General features: G+C 48.0%; 1 protein-coding gene across 1 annotated transcript; it reads left to right on the forward strand.

Annotated features, from left to right (window-relative positions):
* Nucleotides 1–292: 292 nt before the first annotated feature.
* LOC125760002 (uncharacterized) lies at nt 293–18,357 on the forward strand. The gene is made up of 2 exons (XM_049419549.1): nt 293–1,850; nt 18,005–18,357. The coding sequence occupies exons 1-2, from the start codon at nt 293–295 to the stop codon at nt 18,355–18,357; spliced, it is 1,911 nt and encodes a 636-aa protein (XP_049275506.1).
* Nucleotides 18,358–27,764: the final 9,407 nt, after the last annotated feature.

A 27,764-nucleotide genomic window follows, 5' to 3' on the forward strand; every position in this document is an offset into this window, starting at 1 on the left:
ATGATGGTGGCAAAGTTTCGTATGAAGCGTCGAAAGTGACATGTCTCGCTTGAAGGCAACGACAACGAAGTGCGCGCGCGACTAGACTGGCGCTGTGGCACGAGCGTGATTCTGGTGTCGAACGTAGCCATTCGTGTCTCCAACGCCTAAGCTGCGCTTTTTAAAGTGTTCATGTTTCCTTGCATAAAATAAATCGTCGTACAGCCATAAGTGGCTGTACAGACGTAACAGTTGGCGACGAGGAAGACTCTGGACTCACCGGCACTTCACCGACGTCAAGGAACGGAACGAGATGGCGACGCCTGACTTTGGTCGGCTACCCGAATTCAGCGGCAGCTCCGGCTCCTGGAGATCCTGGTATGGGAGGCTACAGTTCTTCTTCGAGGCTAACGACATTACGGACGCTTCCAAGAAACGTGCTCATCTGCTAACGTTATGCGGGGAACAGACTTACGACGTCGTCTGCGCCCTCGTTCAACCCAAGCAGCCCAACCAAGTGAGCTACGATGACATAGTCGAGATGCTCAAGGCTCACTTCGATCCACAGCCGTCTGAGGTCTTCTGCAGGGCACGCTTCCAACGTCGTGACCAACGGCATGACGAAACGGTCAGTGATTACGTAACAGCGCTCAAGAAGCTAGCAGCAGATTGCAATTTTGAAACAAGCGTAGACGCTGCGGCGAATCCAACAATGCTGCCGCTTGATGTAATGCTGCGTGATCGTTTCGTTTGCGGTCTTCGGAACGGGCAGGTCCAGCAACGGCTGTTCGCAGAAAAGGACTTGACATTCAAGAGAGCCTTTGACATTGCACTGCGAGCTGAAAACGCCGTCGAAGATCAGAAAAACGTGAAAACGGAATTCAAAGAGATTCACGAAGCCTGCACAAGTATCCGCAAGACAGAAAATCAACGTCCCTCTAGTGCCTCTGCCCAAAGGAAGAAACAACAATGTTGGCGTTGTGACGCGCAGCATAGTCCGGACACTTGCAAGTTTCAGACAGCTTCCTGCAACTACTGCAAGAAACGTGGACACATTGAAAAGGCCTGCCTGAAAAAGCGGAAAGAGGCAAGAACAAACAAGAACAACATCGAATTTCCCCGACAAGGAACTTCGACAGTGGCCTCAGCACCAGTCACGACTCCAAAGGATTCACCAGAACGTCTCGATGAACCCTGGCCACCAGGCGACGTACTATTGTTCGAAGCTTTGTCGAGACCTCCGTTCACTGCTACAGAGATAGCACGTCTGACACAAGAAGACAGCATCCTGCAGAGGTTGTACAAGGCAGTGCAGGATGACACAGTGGAGAAACTCACTGGAGATGAGTTCACTCCTTACCGACGACGAGCGACCGCACTAGCATTTCATCGCGAGTGCCTCACACTTGGATCACGGGTGATCATACCGAGCTCAGCACGATCCCACGTTCTGGCACTTCTGCACGCTGGTCGCCGAGGCATGGTAGCCATGAAGAAGTGCGCAAGGAGCTACGTATGGTGGCCCGGAATCGACAAGGTTATCGAGGAAACGGTGCGACAGTGCCGTGAATGCCTCTCAACGCAGAAGAGCCCACCCAAAGCTCCTATTCCCTCCTGGGACCGTCCCAAGACACCATGGCACACGGTGCACGTTGACTTCGCGGGGCCACTACTCGGGCGCACCTACTTGGTTGTTGTGGATGCACACACAAAGTGGGTGGAAGTCCGGCACGTGACGCAAGCAACATCCGCGGTTGTCATCGATGTGCTACGAAGCATCTTTGCTACGTTTGGCATTCCCCGAAAGGTCGTCTCCGACAACGGAAAAGCCTTTATTTCGAACGAGATAAGGCAGTTCTATACTGCAAATGGCATACAGGCTACAACATCACCAGCTTACCATCCTGCCACAAACGGCCAGGCAGAACGCTATGTGGCAGAGCTGAAAAGAGCACTCCTGAGAGATACAGACAAGTCCATACAGTGCCGACTTGCAAGATTCCTGTATAGGCAGCACACGACAATTCACACTGCTACAGGAATGTCACCTGCGAAAGCAATGTTTGGACGAGAGCTTCTATGTCCTCTCGATCTTCTCAAACGGGAGACGGAAATACACATCCCTGACAGCCACGATACATTGACGAAATCCCGTCGTTCCGCAGTAGGAGAGAGAGTGCTCGTCCGACAGTTTTTGAAAAAGCCAGATTGGATTGAAGGCGAAATACTGCGCCGCGTCGGACCACGATCCTGGCTTGTAAAAAGCAACCACGGAAAGGTTCGGCGTCACCTCAACCATATGAGGAAAACGAGCCAGACCGGACACACAACCCAATCACCGACAGATTGGAGCGTAGCAGATGATTTCTCGGACACAACGTCAGAAGAGACGCCGTCGAGTTCTGCTGATCAACGGCCTGACTCGCTCAACATGCAAGACAACCCTCCCTCGCAACCGTCGACCTCGACGTCACAAGCAGGAACCACCCGGAAACTGCGACCACCAGAGGTTAGGCGCCCTCCAGACCGCTATGGAGACTTCGTCTAAGGGGGGAAGAATTGACATGTCTCGCTTGAAGACAACGACAACGAAGTGCGCGCGCGACTAGACTGGCGCTGTGACACGAGCGTGATTCTGGTGTCGAACGTAACCATTCGTGTCTCCAACGCCTAAGCTGCGCTTTTTAAAGTGTTCATGTTTCCTTGCATAAAATAAATCGTCGTACAGCCATAAGTGGCTGTACAGACGTAACAGAAAGTATGAACACAGTCCAACGAAACTGCGCAGTTCTTTGACCGACGTAGGTTTGGGAAATTCGGCCACGGCCCGAAGCTTGGCCGGATCGAGAAGGATTCCGTCTTTGGACACGACGTAGCCGAGGATTGTCAGCTGCCGTGCCGCAAATCGGCACTTCTTCAGATTCAGTTGGAGGCCGGCGTTGCTCAAACGTGTCAAAACATGCCGCAGACGTTGGAGATGCCTGGAGAAGTCCGGAGCGAAGACGACGACGTCGTCCAGGTAACACAGGCACGTGTGCAATTTCAAGTTACACAGAACGGTGTCCATCATGCGCTCGAAGGTCGCGGGCGCATTACACAGACCGAATGGCATGACGTTGAACTCGTACAAGCCGTCGGGCGTGACAAAGGCTGTCTTTGGTCGAGCGTCATCAGCAATGGGTACTTGCCAGTACCCCGAGCGCAAATCGAGAGATGAAAAGAATTCTGCTCCTTGGAGGCTGTCAATCGCGTCGTAGATTCGCGGCAGTGGATAAACATCCTTTCGGGTGACCTTGTTGAGCCGTCTGTAGTCCACACAGAACCGCACAGAACCGTCCTTCTTCGCCACGAGAACAACAGGAGACGCCCATGGGCTGTCGGAGGGCCGAATTACGTCACGTCGAAGCATATCGTCCACTTGCTCGTTAATTGCCCGGCGTTCTGTGGGAGACACGCGATATGGACGTTGCCGCAGTGGTGGTTGGGCGCCAATGTCGATGCGATGCGTAACAGCGGACGTGCGGCCGAGGGATGTTTGCCCGACATCGAAAGAATGACGAAATTCATCCAACAAGCACAGAAGCTGCGAACGCTGGACCGACGTAAGGTTGCCAGCAATGGAGGGACCAAATACATCAGTAGGTGACGAATCAGACGTGGAAACAGCACTGATGGTGCGGGAACTGGTGCAGTGCGAGTCATCGGGTGCGTCCAGAACTTGTGCGTCTTCAACGGGTTCCACTTTGCCGAGACATTCCCCTCGAACCAACGTAACAATGCACGGGGATGGGTTGGTAACAAAAATAGCGGTGCTGCCCTGAGTGACTCGCACGGTCGCGAAAGGTACCAGCAACCCTTTCCTAGTGCAGACGCGTGCAGATGGCGAAAGGAGTGCAATGGTGTCGGAGAGACCGGCGCAGTAGACCGACACAGCCGTTGACGAGTTTGGAGGCACTTTCGTATCGTCTTTGACGAGGATCTTGCTCAGTGCCGGTGGACTGTCTGTCGGCGTCAAATGTGAGAACGGTGAGAGCTCGATTTCGGCTGGTGCGCAACGAATTACGGCGTCGTGGCGGGAGAGGAAATCCCACCCCAGGATGACGTCGTGAGAGCATGCCGCAATTATGATGAACTCGACGTCGTGCAGAACGTCCTGAATGACGACGCGAGCAGTGCATACTGCTGTAGAATGAATACTCTGGGAGCTCGCGGTACGGAGGGACATCCCAGAAAGTGGCGTCATCACTTTTCGATGTAAGCGGCAAAGTTTTGCGTCCATAACGGAAACAGCGGCTCCGGTATCGATAAGGGCCGATGCGCGAACACCGTCCACAAGCACGTCGATTACATTCGATGGACTTCGCTGAGGGCTTTAACAGTTCGATAGCGTCGCAGCCCTTGCCTCCTGGACTGCGACGACTAGTTTTCCTGCTCTCGTGCGACCGAACGTGGCCGCATGGGTGACAGTGATCGACGTCGTGGAGACGGAGAGCGGCGAGTAGTTGGAGGTGGGCGTGACGTCGGCGACATAGGTGGAGGTGGGTCGCAGAATGCACGGCTTGACTGGCTGGTGACAGGTGACGCGACTCGAGGCGGCTGCACGCGTTGACAATAACGTGCCACGTGACCGGCGTAACCGCAAGCAAAGCAGATGGGCCGGTTGTCGGGGGTGCGCCATCGGTTCGCCGGGGTAGGTCCTTCCCATGTCGCAGGACGTGATTGACGGGTCGGCTGCTGAAATGACTGCATGGTGGGCTGCAGTCGGGGCCGAGGGATGGCGTCAGCATAAGTAGCCGGCACACCCGCCTCAAAGAACGGAGGTCTAGCGGCGGCTTCGGCGTAACTCATTGGGGCAGCCGCAGGAATTACTTGGGGCGTCCTGGCGACAACTGGAGGGTAACTCTGGGGCGCAGGAGCCGGAGGTTGCGGGTGGTACTCAGGCATGACCTCCGCAATTTCCTGCTCAATCGCTCGGCGGAGAGGAGGAAGAAGGGTGGTCGACGACTGTTGCACGTGCGGCGGGTGGGCAAAGGCGAGGAGAGAGACCTGGCGTGCAATTTCCTCGCGCACGAATGACTTCACTTCTGCCAGCAACGCGGCCTGGTCAGATATTGCCGCCAAGCCAGCAAGCTCTGCGTCGCGTGATGGGGAGCGACGGGTCATCAAACGCTGCCGGCGGAGCTCCTCGTAGCGTTGGCACAGCGTTATGACCTCGGCCACTGTGCCAGGGTTTTTGGCGAGCAGCATGGTGAAGGCATCGTCGTCAATGCCTTTCATTACGTTCCGGATCTTGTCAGACTCAGACATGGTTCCGTTGGTCTTCTTACACAAGTCGAGGACGTCTTCGATATAACTTGTGAAAGATTCACCGGCCTGCTGAGATCGTTCGCGCAAGCGCTGTTCGGCTTGCAGCTTATGGACTGCTGGGCGGCCAAAACGCTGATGACGGCGGTCTTGAAATCGGACCAAGTCGCAAAATCGGACGCGTGGTTGTTGTACCACAAGCTTGCGACGCCCGCGAGGTAGAATACCAAGTTGCTTAACTTGCCTTCCTCGTCCCATTTGTTGGGGATGCTGACGCGCTCGTAAATTGCTAGCCAGTCTTCCACGTCGGTGCTATCGGCGCCAGTGAAGATAGGTGGATCGCGTATACGGGGGACACCGGGACATGTGCTCGTTGCGAGAGGAGGCGTTTGCTGGGCGGCGTCTTGAGGCATGGTAGATGGCAGGGTACGGGATCGGAGCTCCAGGGGCATTGAATGGGAGCAGAGCACTCTCCACCAAATTGTTAAGGTGTTTAATAGACAACACTCAACGACAATGAGTAATGGCGACAGTCACGGCAAGGCACGAACTCTCTGCACGAGCGGCGTTCTTTTTCAAGCAACCAAAGAGGACGACCCACTAGAAGGCGCTGGAGAGGGTAACCCATTACCATGTCCCGAGGCTTCTCTACACACTTATTACTCTTAGCCACTGTCCAGCGCCGCGTCGCACAATGCGCGCGGCGGTTATCGCGCAAATTCTGATGCCGCTCTCCTGCGTGGTGCTTCGTTACGAAATCTGAATCATAGGGCCACTTTGCGTCTCGTGGCTTTCACACATAAGCGATTTGAAGGATCTTGTGGATGCAAGTTTGACTTACGTGCGATTGACTAATGTGCAAATAAGATTCCAACTATAGTACCACTAGTACAGATGTTAGATCCAATAGAGCAAGCGTATACCTAGCGGTAGAAATCCTCGTGTACCGTATCTTTTCCTTCCTGCTGTCGATCGAATCCCGGCCGCGGCGGCCGCATTATCGATGGAGGCGAAAATACTTGAGGCCTGTGTACTTCAATTTGGGTGGACGTTAAGCAACTCCACGTGGTCCATATTTCCGGAGCCTTCCACTAAGGCGTCCCTCCTAATCCTATCGTGGTTTTGAGATGTAAAACACAAACAATTATTATTATCTTCCTGCTAGCTTTATTCAAGGAGTTTTTGAAATCATAATGTAATTGTTAGCACAAGTGCTTTCTTAGTTGTCCTTCTCATGCATCCCGTACGTTACCTAGGGCTCTGAACAGCTTTTTTTTCTCGGTCTGGTCACTGCAATATGTCTTTTGTGATGTGCTGCCAAAATAAGCTCTCTGCTCTATTCTTACTTTGAACTGTCTACTTTATTTCTGCTACTGTTTAAACATTTATATTTCTATTGAGCTTACTGTTCTGCCAAGGCGATTTTGAAAACAAATATGTAATTACGTGGGCGTGCACTGAATATACAGTACCAAACATTCTGCTTACTGCTGAGTAAAATAGCGAAATTGAGTTTGCATTATAATAATGGAAGTAATTAGGGGGCAGATGGAAGATGTTTGGAAGGGGATTCGAGAAAAATTGCTATATCAAATGATCCGTTTTTCTCGTAAGCGTCCCAACGAGCCGTTTCAGGCAATTTTTCACATGTGCCAAACGTTTTTACTATCTTACCTTAACAGGTAAGTTGACGCTTCATGCTTAATAGCCGTAGCCATTAGGGGTGCCGCCTGTATCGTGTTTCTATGCTTATTCAATATGAATGTTTGATACGGAACGGCTTTTCAATATTATTTATATTTGCTTTCCTTTTTAGGCCTCCCTAATTTTTTTTTTTTTACTATTACCAATCGCCAGGTGATCGGAGCCATGGCAATAGCGTGAATACGGCGGTGCCCTGCGGCGATTTGTGCAACTATACTGCTACGCGCTCATATTTCTTTATTTTGGTGTGATCTGGCTTAAACCTTAAAAAATTGTTAGCACCGCTCGTCTCAAGCCGCGCCGCCATGTTTCGAAATCTTCACGATTGTTTCAGATTGCTCTTTTAAGATTACGCGTGAATGCCGGACGCGGCAGCGACATTTCGACGGAGGCAAAATATTAGAGGCCAGTGTACTTAGATTTAGGTGCACGTTATAGAACCTCAGGTGGTCAAAATTTCCGAAGCCCTCCACTACGGCGTGTCTCATAATCATAATCGTGGTTTTGGGATGTAAAACCGCAACAATTATTATCATAGTTATGCGCAGGACGCGGGTACTATAGTTCATTCGGGAGCTTACGCAAGTTGGATCGCCGATATATGTATAAAAGACGACGCGTTCCGTCGATGACCCGACGACGATGGCCGACGACTTTTATTGGCGCTATCAGTGTACAGCGTGCTTCGCTTGTACCTTGAGTTAACTTAGTTACTGGGCACAAGTTCGCCCAATAAAGAGTTTCGTCTCTGCAGAGTGATTGCCACCACGTGCCACCACGTGCCAATAAATAGGTGTGAGCCCTTTCTGGGGTACACAAGTTATCTCGTTGAAGAAAAATTGTTAAAAGACTGCACGTTAGTGGGTATATCGATAAGGAACGCTTTACGCCAGCAGATAAGTAGAATATGAAAAGTCATTGCAGTTTTATGAGCTCTGCGTACACACAATGCGTCACGAAAAATGTCGCTAGCAGCTTTGTTGCTGCTGTGCACTGCTGATTCGGTATTGCGTAAACGGTCTTTTACGGACAAGGTAAAACTCCACACCTGTATTTGTGCCATCGTGCGAAGGCTTCTTATTTAAATCCTTGTGATTAGATCGCAACCCGCTAACTGGTCAGCTAGCAGAGCAGTGACTCCCATCAATTACAAACATGACGAGCAAGAGCCGCTGTCAGAGAAGAGCTGTCCTGTTAAGCAGCCATAACAAACGCCAATAAGTTCTTTCGGAAGTAAACTAATTACCTTGAGCAAGAAGGACTAAACTTTTGAGGTACTAACAGACATTTGATTAAAATAAAATAAAATTGGTGTCAATAAAGAAATTTTCAAGACAACCTTTTTGTGCATAGGCGTTTGCTAATACATTATAGGGGTCTATAATAACAAATTTGCGAATGTATCGAAGTATCTTAAGATACAATTGGCAAGTATCGAATCGGATACAATTATTGCGGTAGTATCTTGTATCTGTATCTCCAATACTTCTTGCTTGAGTATCTTGTATCGTATCGCGATACAATTTCAAAGTATCTTTGCCCAGCCCTGCCCTCATCATTACCAGTGACTTCAACATTGATTGATCAATACCGAACAGCGCCTGCTTCTTACAGTGCATGAAAGACGTACGGCTTGGATGTGAACAGGGCATCACAAGACCTCGTTGCCAGGTCCAGGACAGGAGGCACCATAGATCATTTCTTCGTAAGAGGGATCCATGATTTCCACCAGCTGTACATTGCACTTCACTACACTTAGACCCCTCGTAGCCGCGATCACGAACGAATTCGATAACAAGTTCTGTGCACTACATACCGCGTGTGGTGTTGATAACACCCATGTTGCTGTTGGCATCGTTGCGCAACTGTAAACGACCGGTTATATAACACATGTGTGACTCTTCAGCATATGTGTGCATATACCGTTTGCACATTTCTCTAGCGTCGTTCCCCATGCTTCGCATAACATCGATTCCCACGGTACGTGCGATCTGCCGATTTTTTAAATACAGTTTTTTCAGCACATGGCAAGTAGGTAGTTTACTGAGCTTTCCATTAGCAACGGCATCCATTCTACGAAATGTTTTCAGCTGTACAGGGCATGATATTTTATGCTGGCTCGTAATCATTTTATGAAACCATGTGTTGATTTGCAAATGAAGGTGTCACGTACACAAAAACAAATACTACAGGGCGTCCAGTCAACAAAACGCTGAGTAGAAAGGAACTCAGAAAACGAATGCGCAGCATACACAGGCAGGGAGAACATACGCGAAATCCTCGATCTTCGCATTTTGCAAACGAATTTTACGGCGCAGCTTTAGTAGAAAACCCTGTTATTTTTTCAGAGGGATATTGTCTTGTATCGGTCATTACGGGCAGGCCGTTCGACGGAATGCAATTGTACGGAACCCTATATGGACGAAGCAGTATTCATAAAAAAACGTAAGAAAAAATAAGGATGGTTTCGTTCCACAGAACTTACCGTTTCTTATTTACACAGTAGTAACAACGTTTTCGTTCTACGTAAGCTGCTGTTATTAAATTACGTAGGAAGGCTAACGGAATTGCCGCTCTGCACAACGTGCAGTTTTAGGGGCGAAGCACCTGAGAGTCTTGGCGTGTCGGCGTGCATCGTCGTCTGCTGTCGGGACGGCCCGTTTGCTTGAGCGCAAGAGAGGGTGCGCCACCTCAGCGCTCACCGTGTGGCGAGAGAGCGAACGGCACGCGTTGGCTGCAGAAACGCTCTTTGCGATGAACGCTGAACTACCAGCTCGCAAGGAACGAGAACGAGCCCTCGCCCGCGAGAGACAACGCCGACGCAGGCAGCGTCTGCTAGCGAGTTTCTTGACTGAAAAAACAGACTGCTCGCGCTCCACAACCATTCACCGGCCACCCCGTGTATATAGGCACTGGATATTGACCTGCAATGTAGTGCCGGTGGGAGATTTCTCTTGTGCGTAGTTGAACAATAAGGATTCGCAGCTTGCGCTGTAACTAAAAGCGGACTGCGGGTCTCTGTGTATAATCCTTCTTCTGTCTGACATTGCCCATTAGCAGTGATTTTGCTGTGGGAAACATCGGCGCACACTAGATGCTTCGCCCCTCCACAGGTTTCACGTTCGTGGAGCTTAAACACCCTCCTCTACATGCTTCACCCCTCCCCAATTTTTTACATGTGGTGAGGGGCTCTTTACCGTTTGACGTTCGGCTTTGCCCGCGAAAGTTTTTAAAGCGTAGCTAAATGGTGTAAACATCGGTTAATGAACTTAAGCGTTGATAAATGTAAAGTTATGTGTGTGCCCCGGATAACTAGCAGCATGCGCACTTATTATTTTAAAATGTTCCTCTTGAATTTGTGAACCTATAAATACCTTGGTGTGCGTATATCTTCTAGCTTATCTTTGAACGACCACTCCGAGTACGCAAGTAGCAATTCTACCGCATGCTTGACTATCTACGCGGTAAATTTTCAACTGCCCCTTCATCTCTAGAAATGCTTCTGTGTACTACTACTAATAATAATATCAGGGGTTTAACATCCCAAAACCACGATATGATTATGAGAGACGCTGTAGTGGAGGGCTCCGGAAACTGGGACCACCTGGGGTTCTTTAACGCGCACCTAAATCTAAGTACACGGGCCTCAGACATTTTCGCCTCCATCGAAAATGCAGCTGCCGCGGCCGGGATTCGATCCCGTGACCTTCGGGTCAGCAGTCGAGCGCCATAACCACTAGACCACCGTGGCGGGGCTCTGTATACTACCCTTGTATTTTGTACATGCATGTGCTGTTTGGGATACTGCTGTAGACAAATTAATTTATTAGAACTCGTTCAAAATAACTCAGCTCCCTTCATCTTGTTTAACTACAATCGAACTGTGTCTGCCATGAAAACCAATCTTTCACTGACGTCACTATCTTCTCGTCGTAAAATCGCGCGTTTGGCTCTTTTGCACAAACTATACCATCATTGGACACTCCGCAGCGAACTAATTTCTCAGCCACAATACATATCGCCTCGAATCGACCGACCATCTTCATAACGTTCGTCTCGAAACGTGTCACGTTACAAATTTCTTTCAGTCATTTATTTGTCGATCATCCACGGAGTGGAACCACCTTCCTGAAAATATCGTGTCAATTCACGATAGCCATTTATTTAGAGCAGCTTTCGCTAATATTGTATGATCGAAGCCTTCTGTTCTTCTTTTTTTTTGTACTTCGTGTTTGTAACCTGAGTGAATTCTGTTATCCAAGCCTTCTTTTCTTACCACGTACATGTTTGCAACATGAGTGCATTTTTTATCGTTTTTCTGCGATAACTTTGCATGTTTTTGTGAACTCCAGCTAAAGCTGTATAATCAGAAGCCTCTGTACTTAAACGTTCCATTGGCTTTTACGTTTTTTCTATTTGCTTACGTAACCACACCGCTCTTTAGTGCTTGTGAACCTGAGGTATCTAATAAATAAATAAATAAATAAATAAATAAATAAATAAATAAATAAATAAATAAATAAATAAATAAATAAATAAATGCACGGCCATAAACACACATCTCTCTCACACACACATATGGTATACATACATACAAGCAGCCCATACGGACTGAGGTGTATGCGCATGTATTGGGGGGTTTATAAAAATAAACTTCCACCTTTTGTGAATGTGTGTTGAATGCTAATGTATTTTGAATGCAATGTACATTAAGCAGAACAATAATTCGCAGTCCAGTGTACGCGTCCGACCTTGAGAACAGTAACTTTCGTATAAACAGCTCTTGAGGCTTCTTGCGTGTAAAGGCGCAACCCCTCAGCACCCTTAGCCTCAGGATGGTGTTTTATGTGCACAAACACCCTCTCTGCACGCATAAGGTAAACAAAAAGAAGTAGGAGTGCATTCACAAAACTTTTCACAAAAATAAGGGCGCAATAAGGGTGTTTTCAGAACTGATTCACCCACGAGGGCGTCATTGGTCTTTGTGCGTAGCCCTTGTTTTGCGACTTATTCATCGGTGTTCTTTAGCATGTGCAAACCAAACAAGCAACATGACTGTCGGAAGAGAACACGGGTGCTGTGTGTTGTCATATTCCAGATCGTCCACTCTGTTCGTTCTGTTGGTTGATGTTTCGAGAACTTGCCCAAAATAATGCTCTTGCAATATCCATCGAACATTCATCAAGCAAAATCAGCTGTCACTGAAGTTGGAATGATCTCACTTGATGCAGATTTCACTCGTAAGGCGTAACTTCCATCTTAGTCGCCAGGACTGCATGATAAACCCATAGTATAAGCCTCCCCCCCCAAAAAAAAAATAAATAGAAGGACCACTCTGTCAGCACCTTGCTGCGACACTACGCTTCGCTAGGGATTCGCACTTCGCGGACGAGTACTCTATTCTCCCAGATGGCTTCCCACCGTCTAAGATATATCGCTGTCGTCTTCCAGAGAGAATCCAACGATCTCTTTTTTTTCTTGTTCGCTGCTGCTTTTCTTTTCCCACCATCACTGCAGGGTTATCATTGGCCCATAGCTGCGCGGAGACCTGAGGCGGCGCGCTCCCTTCGGTGCGAGAGGAAGTGGCTTCCACATCGTGCGATAGCGCGAAATTGGATTCAGGGCCACGGGATTACGTGACCTGCTGCCGATGGCTCTCCCGGCGTCGCTCGAAGAAAGTTTCGCTCGAGCTTTGCCTGCACTCTCAAGTGCATTCTTGGCCACATTCATCCTGTTTTCACTGGATCCTAGCCGCATGCTGTTTTGAAATTTACGCTTGCGTATTCCGCATTCATGTTTGCTTCTGCCATGTTTTTGTCGCATTAGTGTCAGCTATTGCTCCATGTGGCCCTTATGCTGTTTCGGCAGTCTACGACTGCAGAGCGACGGAGGATCGCTTCGCAAGCAAATCTCGGCACACGCAGACACTGCTGGATAGGCGGTGTTAGTGTATACCGTGAAATATCACTTGAACGTACGTCGGTTAAACGAACTATTCATTCGCACGAACCTTTCTTCATGTCCCCACGGAAGCGCTATTGAACGGAAAGCTCCCTCTCCTCAGTTTATTGAAGTTGAGTGTACAGCCCATTTTAGTTTTACGAACATATTCCGTGACACTATCCAATGCCTCCTAGGTCATGCTGATCACGTCAACAAGTACAAGCGCAGTTTTTGTGGCATAGCTTTACCGTTGCCTTCGCGATAAGGTGTGCAAACAGCGTACCAATGGAGCTAACCGCGGCGGCCATTATTTTAAGTTGACACAGCTCTTAATTACCACTGGACGAAAAGCGGGCAGCCATTGGCCTTGAACTCGATTGGCTGCCTGCATATTTTCGACGCCAGCCGGAGTCGTAGCCACAACTGCAGCTATATCCTTATCCCTACAACCGCGTGCCGGTTATCATGAGTGCCAAACGGAAGCGCATGTCTCTAGGTGGAAAACTGGATGTTTTGCGCAGAAGCACTGATGCTCTCAGAGAAACAGAAGTCCTCCTCTGCTGAGTAGAGCGCTGTGCCCAAGAAGGTGGTTCTTGGGCCCTCAGATGCAGGAAAACCAAGGCACGAACAAGAAACACATTTATCGACTTGACACACACACACATTGGCGGTGGTGGCGGCGTTACGGCCAGTACCTGATCGCATCCTCTCCGTGTTACAGGTTAGAACTTTACTGTTTTCACTTCTACGGTTGTTTTTGATGCTGTACCGCTGCCACCACTGCCACTACTATTGTACCAGTGCATTATACTAGTGTTCCGTGTACTAGTGTACCGTATTAGCGCTACTACGTAGTCACTATGTCAAAAGAATACGTAAGACTTCTTCAGGATTGCAAGGAAGAGCTCAAAACAGAGTTTAGAACGTTTAAAGAGGCTATGGAAAGAAACATGCGCACAGAGGAACGCAAAGTTCACGGGGAGCTGGAGGAAATGAAGAAAAGCCTGGAATTCCTTAGTAAAAGCTTCGAGGAATCCAACCGTGTGGTTTCAACCGCGGTTGCTGAAAACAAAGCTTTAATAACACAAAACGAAGAACTTCATCAGAGAGTAAACCTGCTTGAGAAGAATCTTGGTGAATGCCAAGCAAACCTGGTCAAAGCCGAACAATATTCCAGAAACAGAAATTTGGAAATCAAGGGCGTGTTGCAAAGTCCCAATGAAAGCATTCTAGATGTCCTGAAGAAGTTAGGTGATGCTGTTGGCGAAGCTATCACAAGTGCCGATATAGAAGTGTGCCACAGAGTAAACACAAGAGACAAAAAGAACACTAACATTATCGTACAATTTCAAAGGCGGAGCAAGCGCGACCAAGTGCACGAAAGAAGCGATTGACCAACAATCATCTTGGTCTGTCATCATCAGGAGAAGCCCCCGAAAACCCACCAATTTACATTAATGAGCACCTCTGCCCACATCTCAAGAAACTCTTGGGAAAGACGACTGCGCGCAGGCGCGAATGTGGGTGGAAATACGCATGGTCCAAAAACGGATCCATTTACGCTCGTCGAAATGACACATCACCTGTCCTGCTAGTTCAGCACGAAAGCGATCTTGACAAGATCACCGCGTAACATCCCGTGACGTTCTAACCATCACTGCTGCGTCCGAACGATGGCGAACGGTGCAATTCTCCCTGCGCACGTTGCGCAAATTACAGCAGAGATAAAAACCAGTAAATCTGTTAAACTTTTGCATATTAACGCTAGATCAATCAGATCAAAAAGTGATGACATGATGACATTTATCTATTCTTGTAATACGGCGTTCAATGTAGTTATGTTTACCGAAACATGGTACGATGATGACACTCAGCATCTTGTGATGCCCGGGTACAACCACTTCTTCTTAAATCGTAAAGAAAGTAGGGGAGGTGGTGTGGCCTTGCAAACTAATTTTTCTGGATTTCAGTTGGTTCGTGACTACACTGTTTCCACCGAAAACTACGAAATTTTGAGCGTTAGGAAAGACTCCCAAATGTTTGGGGTTATTTATCGACCACCGCATGGTAGCATACGCGAGTTTCTTGGATTTTTCGACAAACTGCTCTCGTTTGCGAGCAACAATGCATATAGCCTAACTATAGGTGGTGATTTGAATATTGATGTATTGAAAGATTCAGCGCCTGCTGTTGACTTGCTACTCACACTGCAATGTAATGGGTTCCGCAATGAAATCACTGCGCCAACCCGTGTTACCACAACATCCACATCTTTGCTTGACCTGTTCATCACAAACACAGTTGCTGAAAACGTAATTTCCCGCGTCATAATCTCCGATTTGAGCGATCATCTGCCTATCATGTTAATACTTGAACAGTAATCAACGCTTAAAAAACGAAATGAAAAGAAAACATACCGAGATATATCAACACGTACACTTGAGGATTTTAGGCAAAGACTTTTGCTCATAAACTGGAGTGAGGTAACGGCCCTTAAAAATGTGAATAATGCGTACGATAAGTTTCTACACATAATTAAACAGTGTTATTACGCTTCCTTCCCAGTTAAAACATACCACGGGTGCAAGAGGGCTCACAAGCCGTGGGTCACTCGAGACTTGTTAAAATTAATCAACGTGAAAAAAAGGATGTTTGAGGTATTCCTTAAGACACGCAACAGCGAAACGCTGCGGGAATTTAAATGTTTTAAAAACAAATTGAACAAAGCTATTTTGAAAGCAAAAGAAGATTATTTTAGAACAATTTTCGACAATGACTGCCTACGAAAGAGTGACGTAGCCTGGAAAAAATTAAATAATCTCTTGAATAGAAAGCCAGTATCAGACGCCGTTGACTGTATGGTGGTTGATAATGTGTTACTAAGCGGCGAAACACTCGCGAACAGTTTCAATGACTTTTTTGTACAGATAGGAAGCACTGCTACTTCCCCAGCTACTTCTGTAGATGTTCTAAGAACATCACAGTCTTTCTTTTTTCAGCCTACTTCTGTTTCTGAGGTGATTACCCTTTTTTCCGGCCTTCGGAACAGTCGTAGCCCTGATGCAAACGGAATAGTAATCAAACCCCTTAAGTACGTACCAGATTTGATTGCTCCTGTCATCGCACACATATTTAACAAAGCAATCTCATGTGGCGTTTTTCCAAGTAGCATGCGAGTTGCTAGAGTCACAGTAATTCATAAAGGAGGCGACAAAAATAGCTTCTCCAACTACCGTCCAGTCTCAATATTGCCAGTTTTTTCGAAAGGCCTTGAAAAAGTTATTAATACCCGCATCGAGAGCCAAAACCCAAAACTAAGTGTGTTATATATCGTGCTCGCGGAGCGCTGGCTGTAGTACCTGAGGAGCTTGTCCTAGGTCCGTTCACTGTTCGCATTGAAAAATGCGTTAAACTACTTGGCATCATCTTCAACGAGCACATGTCATGGAATGACCAAGTGAACGCTGTTACGCTGAAATTGGCTAAGTATGTAGGACTAATTAGCCGTCATCGACACATACTGCCAGCTACAATAAAGAGATTACTTTACGACGCGCTTTTTAATTCCCACCTATGTTACTGCTTCCTGGTATGGGGTAAAACTACAGCTCTTAATATGTCAAAACTGAGCGTGTTACAAAAGAAAATGGTTCGACTTATTTCAAATGCTTCTTTTCTAGAACATACCGCCCCTCTTTTCAAACAGCACCAAATCGTGAAGATATCAGATCTATATACTTACAAATTGCTGTGCTGCTACAAAAAGGCAGCACTCGGGAAATCGGACACATTTCTTAAACTCGCGAACCTTAAACAAAACGTAATTTCCTATCATGTCCGATATCAACCGCCTTGGCACGTTCCGTTCTCACGCACACACTATGGAACGCAACGAATCCAAGACATCGTCCCAAGAACATTAAACTATTTCGAAACGCAAGGAACAGATATTTTATTTCACACAAAAAAAGAAATTAGAGGTCTGTTCACGTAACAATTCAAACTTGCCTTTTCCAATATTGGAGTATACACGTATTTCGCAAGTTGCGTTTTATATATATATATATATATATATATATATATATATATATATATATATATATATATATATATATATATATATATATATATATATATATATATATATGTGTGTGTGTGTGTGTGTGTGTGTGTGTGTATACTATGCGCATGCATATCTGTACATAACTGCGCATTTTTAACGTACTTGAAGTGCTTAGTATATTTCTTTGCATATTTTTCCTTGTTTTGTATTCTCTGGATTTCTTCTCTTTTTTTTCTTCTTTTCTTTTCTTCTTCTTTATTTATTTTTAGCAAGTGTATAACCAGCATAATTAGCTACATTTGACCTTGTAAAACTAGTGTACCTGCGCCCGTAGTGACTGCACTACGGTATCAATGTGTAATTGTGAGCAACTATTAATATGCATTTTTTTTTTCACTTTTATCAAGTGCTGTACCCTGTCGTTTTACCACCGATGGGTGGCTGGGGCTTTGTCAAGCTGTAATTGGACAGCTTTTTTCCCGGCCACCTTTTTTCACCGTGAATGTTCTTGTTTTTGGTGAAAATAAAGTTCTTTGATTGATTGAATTACACACGCTTCGTCTGACTTAACAATACAAATATCCTTTAAGTCCTAAACCTCAGAGTTAATAACCCACACGCGAGAGGATCGGCGCGTCCTGACGTCTAGGCCCGTCGAGCGTCACTCATAGTACCGCAGTCAGGTAGCGACGATGCCAGCACGAAGCGTACAGGTGAGTGATGGAGTCGTGCGAAGGTGCACGAGCAGACGACGACCTGCTGACGACGGCCAACTCGGACGTGGCACCACGGCCACGATCTCGGCTCCGGAAAAGGTCAGTGTGACGTAGTGTAAGGGTTTTGGGCCCAGGACCGCTAGCCAAGGAACAATCGAGCCACGAGTGCACACACACACACAAATATATTTACAGAAAGAAAGCAACTATTACTGAAGTATTCGTGAAAATAGGCTGTCACATGCAGTCCTATACTAAATGTGTCTCTAAATGAGAAGTCTCTCGCCGTGTTTAGCTTGTGGCTTGTTGGACGCCGATCGCTCGGGGCAACGCGTCGCCTGGCTCGTTGACGTCCTCAACGGTAGCTGGCCCACGCCATGTCACGGCCTTCTGCCGCAGCAGCAGCAGGAGGGTAGCGGTCGCTTCGAAGCTCCGCAACAGAGCCGCAGCTCTCAGCCGCCGCGTTCGTCCCAGCAGCACACGGGGTCATGCCAGCCACCCGGAACGGCAGCAGTACTAGCGGCCCAAGCAAACTGGAACTCACAGCCACACGGGACGTCAGCCGGAACAGCGGAACCTCGCCTGGTCCCTGGGCCAGTCACCCAGCCGGAGTCCAGGACAGTACAGCGCCTGGAGGACGTCGCCTAGTTCTCCGGACCGGACGTCCAGCCGAGAATCGTCTGCCCTTGCACGCTGCGCTGTCTCGAACGCTGTCACGCGCTTTTTCGATCCCGCGCGCTCTTCATTGTCGTCTTCCCTGGTGTCGCTCTTCTGCCCGTATTATCACAGTCAGCTTGGACGTGGCACCGAGGCCACGATCTCGGCTCCGGAACGGGTCAGCTCAGGTTGTGCCGGAACCGCCTGGACGTGGCACCGAGGCCACGATCTCGGCCCGCACGCTCGTTCACCACAGGAACAGCTGCTAGGCCCGGCCCGTAACGCTTGCTCGTTCCCGGGACACACCAAGCTCGTCCCGGCTGGTCTGGTCGCACCAGCTCGGTCCCTTTTGTCTCTCGGCCGAACGACCGGCGGTCTGTCTGCCTGGCCGCCTTCTTCCAGCCCGGCGACGTTCTGCAGCTCTCGAGCTTCGCGAGCGTCTCGCTCGCGCACACCGTCGTCGTCGTCTCTGGTTCGGCGTACTCTCTTGTGGGTTCTCACCACACATATAGTCTCTTACTACACGCTGATGCGCTTAGAGAAACAGAAGTCCTCCTCTGCTGAGTAGAGCGTTGTGCCCAAGAAGGCTCATTACAGCTTGTACACAGTAACACAATGCGTGACCCCTGCGAGACTATAGCCTTAAGAGTACATGTGCAGCAAAAAATTACCGCGTTCTGCATAAGATCGCCAATATGCGTAAATTCACATGCAAATGAGCAGCATGGGAAATAAATGGGTTGAAATTTCATTTGAACACCTGATGTTTTCTTCAGCTTGTGGTAACAAGCTACAACATGAGGCAGAACTTGGGAAGATGGAATCTTGGAGAGATGAAAAATTCTTCAACCCGGGGTGTCGCTGGAACCAACGTCTCGACAAGCGGCCTTTTCTTCTCCACGGTAGCCACTGCCTACATTAGTGCGTGCATGTGTATGCTTCGTACTCTCTGCCCTAACACAAACAAAAGAGGAGGAGAGGCCAAGTGTGCGAAAAAGGGGTGGGTCAGAAAGAGGAGCGCACGTTAGGAAATCGGTGAGCTTAGAGGAAGGAGTTAGTAAACAAAAAAAATTTTAAAAAGCCAGGGGATGGGTGGGGTGGCGGGTTCGCCTCGAGGGGGTATAAGGGGAGGCGGGTCTTTCGCCGAATGATGGTTGTCAATAGAAAGCGCCACCTGACGCTGATAATTTTTCGGTGATAAGAACGGCTAGAAATTCCTAGAAGAAATGCTTAAAGGGGTACTGAAACCTTTTTTGGAAGGCGAGTTTACTCTGCCATACAAATCTCCTGTTTGCGGAGACCGTTCTGAACAAGTGTGAAGCTCAGAAAATGCTGATAAGATATATTATTGTGATATTAACGTAAATTTCTTCACGGTGCACCTACCGACATCAGCGCTAGCTTGACGGCAGGCTACAGTACCAATTCTGCTGTCTTCACGCAGCAGTCTGGCTAGTTGTGATGACGTTAGGTACCAGAACATCCAAGATGGGGGCTGCTTGTGCTTGACCAAAACATTCAAAATGGCCGCTTGTGCGTCACCACCATAGCCACGGTGCGGAGCGGCCGTGGAAACGTCACTATATATTGTGCGAGCATGCGACGAGAAGCTCATACCGTGTTGTGACGTAAGGGTACAGTAGGAACCGAAACTAGCTCTAAAAACATACCATTGTTACTTCCTCAGCATGCACTGGCGCTTAGCACTACCTTTTCTAGGCTCTTGAGGGCTTGACCTTTCATTTGACGCAAAAGAACGACAACTAAAAATTTTAGTGTTCTCACTGGTTTTCGTTGTGTATCTACCACATCGGTTGGATTCTAGAGTTTCCTTTAAAACGTTTATACCTATTGGCTAGCGTGTATTAAACTTGCCAATAATGCATGAATCATTACTGGGCGTGAGGACATACCATGGCACCGATATGAGCAGCCGTCCGTGTGACGTGCAAGGTTGGATTGCTCCGCCAGCCCTCTCCCGCACAGCCCGCAGCCGCTTTCGCGCCGTCTTTTTTATTATTGTTGCTGCACTTCACTTTGACGAACTCAGTAATATACTGCTGTGGCTTCGTCTCTGACTAAATAAATTCGAAATAACTGCTCGGAGCAAATTATGCGTTTATCAAAACGACTTCGACACCACCATGACTGCCGGCGTCGTCTGCTACTGCCACTATACTGCCACTGATATCGAAGCCAAGGGGGTCGAGCCCGCTGCTTTTGTAAAAGGTAGGGAACCATTTTGTGTCGAAATGAAACTAAACATCTAATGGGCTTTAGTGTGCGCTTGAGGAAAGAGAGAATTAAACTTTATTGTCTGACCAGGCGCGCGTTCTCTTCGCCCAGAGGTGGGTGACTTCCTTATTCCAGGTAGCCATAGCTTGCAGCTGATGCCAGAGCCCTTACCACCAGTCGGAGCTGGTCCTCATGGTTTAGTGACGTCAGCAACGCCTCCCACTGGTCTTCCGGATTTTCGTGGATGCTCTGTTCGTCTATGGGCGGAATACTTGGGTTGTTACGGCATCCCCATAAAAAAAAAAGGATATTCTAGCTGCAAAACTGCGCGCAACGTGACCACAGTGTAACTTCAATAATTTAAGTTCGCATCTAAAGATGGGTCGCGGTTGACGCGCGAAAGAAATGGCATGAGCAAATTTACATTCCTCTTTAGTGTTCATAGCCTTATAAAGCACGACGCAAGCGGTTTCTCCGCTTTGTGGGAAGCAATCCAACATGCTAACAGATTCGCGCAGCCGGAATAATTCTCAAATTATTGCAGGCAGACGCACAAAAGCAATATGCACGTGCGCGCGTCATTCAGAGTCGTAAGTAGTTAGCCTTTTACATGAGCAGAAGTTTGTCTGCTCCACGATTTTAATATTTACGCCTTGCTCCTTATGGCGACAGTTTTCTACGTTTGTCAAATGGCGCATTTTTGATCGTCATCGAGCCACATCGGGATGAAAATTTTCGGCGATTTACTCCGTTCTACAGTTTGCACAAAGGGGCCAATCGCGATTGAAAACCACGGTCCTGATATGGATTCGATTGCGATAGTAAATGCACCGTGTGGCAGCCGGCCGTATTACCCTGCGCATCTGGATGCACTAGCATGCTGCAAGATGTGGCGTACTAAGGTCTAGGTGGCGATTTTATGCTTATGAAGCGCGAAAAACACGGGGAAGAAGCAGAGATACAGACAGGATAAGCACTTGACCTCTATGTATCTTTGCTAGGTTCCCGTGTCTTTTTTTTTTTTTTGCGCGTCATAAGCATGAATCAATCCCAACCAGGTCAGATAGGTGTGTTGGCTATTTTATGTTTCAGTGAAAATACCAGTGTCTGGCATTTACAACTTCATTGACAAGCAGTAGGGCATTTCGCGGCTGTTGTTAGACGGTGAATCAATGCATGAGGCCTGTGTACTTACATTTAGGTGCTACAATCAATTGTGTAACGTCCCTAAACCACGATATGATTGCGAGGGACGCCGTAGCGGAAGGCTTCGCTAATTTTGACCGCCAAGGGTTATTTAATGTGCACGTAAATCTAAAAACACGGGCCCCAAATATTTCTGCCTCCATCGAAAATGCGGCCGCCGCGGCCCGGATTCGATCCTGCGACCTTCGGGCAAGCAGTCGAGGACCCTAACCACTAGATCACCGTGACGGGTGATTTAGGTGCTTGTTAAAGAACCCCATAGAGGTGGTCGACATTTTCGGAGCCCTGCACTACGCCGTCCCTCATAATCATATCGTGGTTTTGGGACGTGAAAGCCCAGAAATAATAGAAGGTGTCGCAGTGTATGAAGATGGCCACGTTCTCGCCTCTAGCACAGCACAAAAAAGTCACACTGGATGGATTCATTCTACAGACATCCTCTATATGCAAGGAACCCCATGAGCTTGAAATAACAGTAAAGGAATGCCAGGCGACAGCGGTATCACGTTCTTGCAAAGCAGGGTATAAGGGTGAAAGTGAAAGCTCACGCTAGACTCGCACTGTGGCACGGAGCAGTGTAAGTACCATGCCGTCGATAACTGACTGCAATTTCCCTAATTGTGTAGTCTCTAAGTGTCCGCACACATGAAGTGAGAGTGAAACAACGCTGCTCAAAGGGGAAAACGCTAGAAATCGCGGTTTAAAGCACCGCGTTGAACTGTCCGCTTCCGTTCGCCGGAACAACGTGAGATCACGTGATCCAACTCTGCACGTCACAACAATCGTAGCGCCCGCGTCCCCAGTGGTTGGTTCTGTATCTCGGTGACCGGAAGTTTGACTGAAGTATGCAAAGGTTGAGATTGTCGAAGTTGCGACCTGCCACTTCAAAATTCTGTGCCACTACTTTCAGTAAGTTTTTCGCCGTGTCTGCCGATGTCATTTCAATCTAACGTTAGCAGACTGTCCTCCTTCGCGGATATGATGTTTGTCACAATGTGAACTTTCGAGCATCTAGATAACGTTTCGACTAGTGCAGGTATAACTAGATTTTATGTGATCGACGTAATCACTTGCGGTGCTTTTCACTATCACGGCATTTTGAAGGTGTTTGCATGTCTTACATCCTGAATGAGATTAAGGTATTATGATAATACTGGTTTAAACTTAAAACGAAGGACAAAAAGAAGTATTTGTCTGCCATATTTTTGTCTGCCATCTTCAATGACGACAACTATCATAGTGCATGATGGTTGGTGAAGACATCAAATGCGAGAAGTACTGGGATCGATACCCAACACCTCCACCAATTTGTTAAGGCGTTCACTTGACGGCACTCAACGACAATACGCGATGGCGACAGTCAGGTCATAGCACGGACTCTCAGCTCGATCGGCGTTCTTTCAGGAGCAGCCGAAGAGGACGACCCACTAGAAGGTGCTGTGAACGCGGATGAATCAGCTCGTAACGTTTTGTGATAGAACAAATAAAATAGCTTTAGCCTGTAATGACAGCGCCTTGTTTCAAATTTCTGTAGTCCTGCTTTCTGTTGGAGGTGCGACGGGGATCAGGGGCGTAGCCAGAAATTTTTTTTTCGGGGGGGGGGGGGGTTCAACAATACTTTATGTATGTTCGTGCGTGCGTTTGTATGTGCACGTGTATATATACGCAAGCAAAACTGAAAAATTTTGGGAGGGGGTTTAACCCCCCCCCCCTGGCTACGCCCCTGACGGGGATGTTTTCAAAGTGTACCTGTTATAAATGAACCTAACAGATTTTCTTTGGATACTTTCCAGTTTTAGGTTATTAGAGGCTGTCCAGGGATCCCAGGCCGCCGCTGCATACTCCAATATGGGCCTAATAAACGTCCTGTAGGCTCATAGTTTTATTTCCGTTGTTGAGTGGCCCATCGTGCGCCGAAGGTATCCCAGCTGTCTGTAGGCTTTTTTAGCAATAAACGTTACTTGTTCATTCCAGCGCAAATCGGATGGTTATCATTACTCCTAAATACTTATAGCTGTGCACTAAGCTTAAAGGTTGATCGCAGATGATATAGGCGAATTCAAGTGGTTTGTTCTCGCGGGTTAGGGTGATTGCTACAGTTTTTTTAACTATTAGCTCTCATCTGCCATGTACAACACCAGCTCGCAATTGTACCTAATGCTTGATTTAGTAGGACCTGACCGTTAGGGCTACATACTTCCTGGTATATTACGCAGTCGCCTCCGAACAGCCGAATTTGGACGCCTATGTTCTGAACAATGTCATTCATGAATAGCAGGAAAAATAGAGGACCGAGAACGGAGCCCTGCGGAACACCAGATGCCACCGGAGCTGAAGGAGAAGCTATGGTATCAATGTCTACACATTGCCGCCTTGACGAGAGGTAAGCAGCAATCCAGGCCAGAAGGTCATCATTTTTGAGAATGGGCTTCAATTTTAGTATTAGCTTGGAATGGGATACCCGCTCAAATGCTTTTTCAGAGTCTAGAAATGTTATATCTACGTGATTATGTCTGTCTAACGGTAAAGCGAGGTCATGTATTGTAACAAGCAGTCATGTATTGTAAAGCTCCCACAGTAACAAGCAGCCGGCGCCTGCTAGGACTACCCCCCGAATTCGGTCCCTTGCGCGGACTTGAAAAGATGACAAACTCGACTATAAGCCAGGCGAGTCAAGCCAACGGCGCCTATTCTTCTCTGCTCCTGCATGTTTTCCATGCGCCGCAGACACCACGATCTTTCCACGGAGACATTTTGGGGATGTTGATAACTGGCTCGACCACTTCGATCGAGTCGCCAGTATCAATGAATGGGATGAAGTTCGCAAGCTGCGGAGAGTTTACTTCGCATTGGAAGACTCTGCCAAAACATGCTACGAGAACCACAAGGGTTCCCTTGCGACAGAGTTCAGCCGACAGCTCTGCGATGCGTACCGCAACGCCTGAAGGAAGGAGAGAGCGGAACAAGCCATCTCGTCTAGGAACCAGCGACCGAATGAGAGAGTTTAGATGTTTGTCGAAGACATGCTTCGACTCTTCAAGCGCACCGACCCTGCGATGTCCGAAGAAAATAAGGTGCGGCATTTGATGCGTGGGGTTAAAAGAACAGCTCTTAGCCGGACCAGTACGCATTCCACCAACGACCATGGCCGAGTTCATGAGGGAGGTAACCACGATGGAGTTTACTTGCATATAGCCCTCGTACTCTCTAGCGGCGGTTGTCAAGGTACGAACGCCACGACATAACGGCTACTGCATGCTCTGTGGTGTCTGACATCGAGAGGCAGGCAGACTTCATAAGAAGTGTCGTGCGGGACAAGCCACGCCAACTTCAAGAAGTGGGACACCAACCACCCGGGACAGCACTCGCAGACGTCATCAGAAATGAAATCAGACAGGCGGTCGCCCCACTATATTCACAATGCCCATGGACTGTCGCGCCGCCGAGCGGAATTCAGGACGTCCTCTCGAGGAGGGTTAGTAGAAGACAAAATGTCAGCACAACGCTGTCGCTCCCTTGTTCAGCTGTGCTAGCCTCAGTGTTAACGCGTTGGCAAGGCAGGAACACTACGACTACATGTTTCCTGCATCAGTGAACAAATTGGGCGCTCCGCGGCACGAGAAATCTGATTCGTTCTTGCGAGACGTGAAGGTTTCGTAAAAATACGTGGCAACTCGCGCTTTCAATGATAGCCCAAAGCGTACACATACCAGCTTCGCGAGGTTTTCTGTAGCCACGTAGGTTAGTTAAATGTTATCGTCTGACATTTTCAGTTGAAACTGTTTTACTTGCATATAGCCCTCATCAGTGTTTTTGTAGTGCATGAATACCATAACATCGTACGCGGGAGGTAGCACAGGCTCGCGATGTGCTCTTTCAAAACTGAGCAGTCTCATGTTGGCGATACATTAAAACAAGGCCTCTATCCTTTGTCAGGAAAGCGCTGTTATGAATCGTGCGAGCGACGTTTCAGTCATTCGAGGACGCGTCCGCTCCACGCCTTTCGTGGAGCGAGCGCAGCGAACGCTCTCAACGCCGTCCGTCACCAGTGTGTTGGTTTCATAGCCAGCGCTGCGTTGCATGTTTTTGTACGTTTGTTGATAGGTGGCAGCACACTGCAAGCGAGTTGCTTGTTGACCGGTTTGAGAGCAAAATTGGCAAAATGTTCTCCGCGCCCAGACGTCTCTCTAATTATCAACATGGTGATGCGGAGTGGTCGAGGTTGTTCGGCGATGGAAATTCTTCAGATTGCTTTCAGCAGTGATGTTGAAAGAAACCATCTTGACGACGAGGATTTTTCACTGGATATAGAAGGCTGTGAAAGCACCGAGAGGGACAGCGACGATGAACGATCAGCTGCTAACTCACGAGGAGCGAGTTGCACTTCACGTCCCCTCGTGCGTTAATGTTCTTTCACGCTCGTAAGTCACTTTGATTGTATTTAATGTTTAACATCCTTGAACGAGATCAAGATAAAAGCCTAGTTTTTCTTCTGCATGTAGCGCAATTATTGTCAACATTATGGAGCGCCGCATGCCGCCAACATGCTCGAGCTCGATCAGCGAAGCAAAATGATTAGAGCGATGGAATGTGCAGTCACGGCCACAATACACGCCTCTCGGCTAACTTCTCCTGTATTTCACCGGTACCTTCCGAACGGCATTGTTGTTCGACGAACTTCGCAACGTCGAATTATTCGACGTTGCGAAAAGCATACGTGTGCATTCTTTTCGATATTAGTTTTTGGATTGTGCTGATCGAACCTGCAACATCTTAGTGAAGTGAATTGCACGCAGCGAAAGTCTGAGCATGACTGTCACACTAGCACTTCTGAAATGAATATTGGATACTTGCGTTCCGTTGAAGAAGTAACTCCGCGTTCCTGACTGCGCAAGTAATGGCGATTGCGTAATATATGTCTGGAAACGATCAACACGTTAAACAGATGGTACCGTGCAGCAGCGATGGCGCTACTTGCTAGCGGCCTACTACTGCGGCAAACCCGTCAGGCAGGCTCGGTACGTACTACCTCGGAGTGCCGTTCTGTTCATACGTCAATTCTAGTTCATGCAGTCTTCTGTAGCACACACAGGATTTCGCAAAGCATCGTTGATGCACGGTAACGGAGCTGAAATATAAACTTTCACACCGCAGCAAATAATTAGGTGGCGAGCACTTGGCACTTTCTATGGTTTGGGAAAGTATTTTGGTCTCATATCCATTTCAGTGCAGCTCATGGCTTCATCCTGTGAAAGTGGCACGGGCCGTACGTCCGCACGTCCTATCTGTTGCCATGCTAAGAAGCGGGTTGACCCTCCTCTGGGAGCCATCTTGAATCAAGCGGCGCGCCACCTATAGTTCGTGGGCATTGCGAATATAGTGAGCGCTGACTATGTAGTTTATCGTCTTCATCTATATGTAGAAATCATCTTGATCATCATCATCGTTTTACTCGCGGACTGCGCCGCTTTTGCTTCACGCGACTGCGTTAAAATGCAAGTGTTCTGCCGTCGTACCGGACGTCGTCTATAAGTGGCGGAGGGTGCTTCGATTTCCACGTCCTCTTGCTCTACCGGTCATCCCTGGAGCTCCGGTCTGGTCGACGTCTGTGCTCGCCGACAACAGTGATGGCACTAAAGGACACATCCATTGTCACAACCGCATCTGCTCAGCCAGCTGGACCTAACTATACCGTGAGTACGCCGCAACCATACTCTCCAGTACTTTCCGGCTTTCGCCGTGAAGACATCGAAGACGCCGAGGACTGGCTCAACAATTACGACGGAGTTAGGGGCTTGCAATCATTGGGTCGAGGCACGCAAACTGCGCAAAGCTTGTTACAGGTTGCTAAAACGTGGTTCTCGAACCATGAACGCGACTTTCCTGATTGGTCTGCATTCACGGAGCAGTTGCGTCAGATATCTGGCATGTCTGCAGGACGCTATCACGCAATGAAA

Source organism: Rhipicephalus sanguineus, chromosome 9 (genome assembly GCF_013339695.2).
Source record: "Rhipicephalus sanguineus isolate Rsan-2018 chromosome 9, BIME_Rsan_1.4, whole genome shotgun sequence".
Classification (NCBI taxonomy): domain Eukaryota; kingdom Metazoa; phylum Arthropoda; class Arachnida; order Ixodida; family Ixodidae; genus Rhipicephalus; species Rhipicephalus sanguineus.

Bases quoted from the DNA above. Each gene is read 5' to 3' on its own strand.
- LOC125760002 (XM_049419549.1), top strand. From the start codon at position 293: ATGGCGACGCCTGACTTTGGTCGGCTACCCGAATTCAGCGGCAGCTCC. The intron at 1,851-18,004 runs GCATACAGGCTA...CGCCGTGTTTAG, and splicing joins GCAGTTCTATACTGCAAATG to CTTGTGGCTTGTTGGACGCC.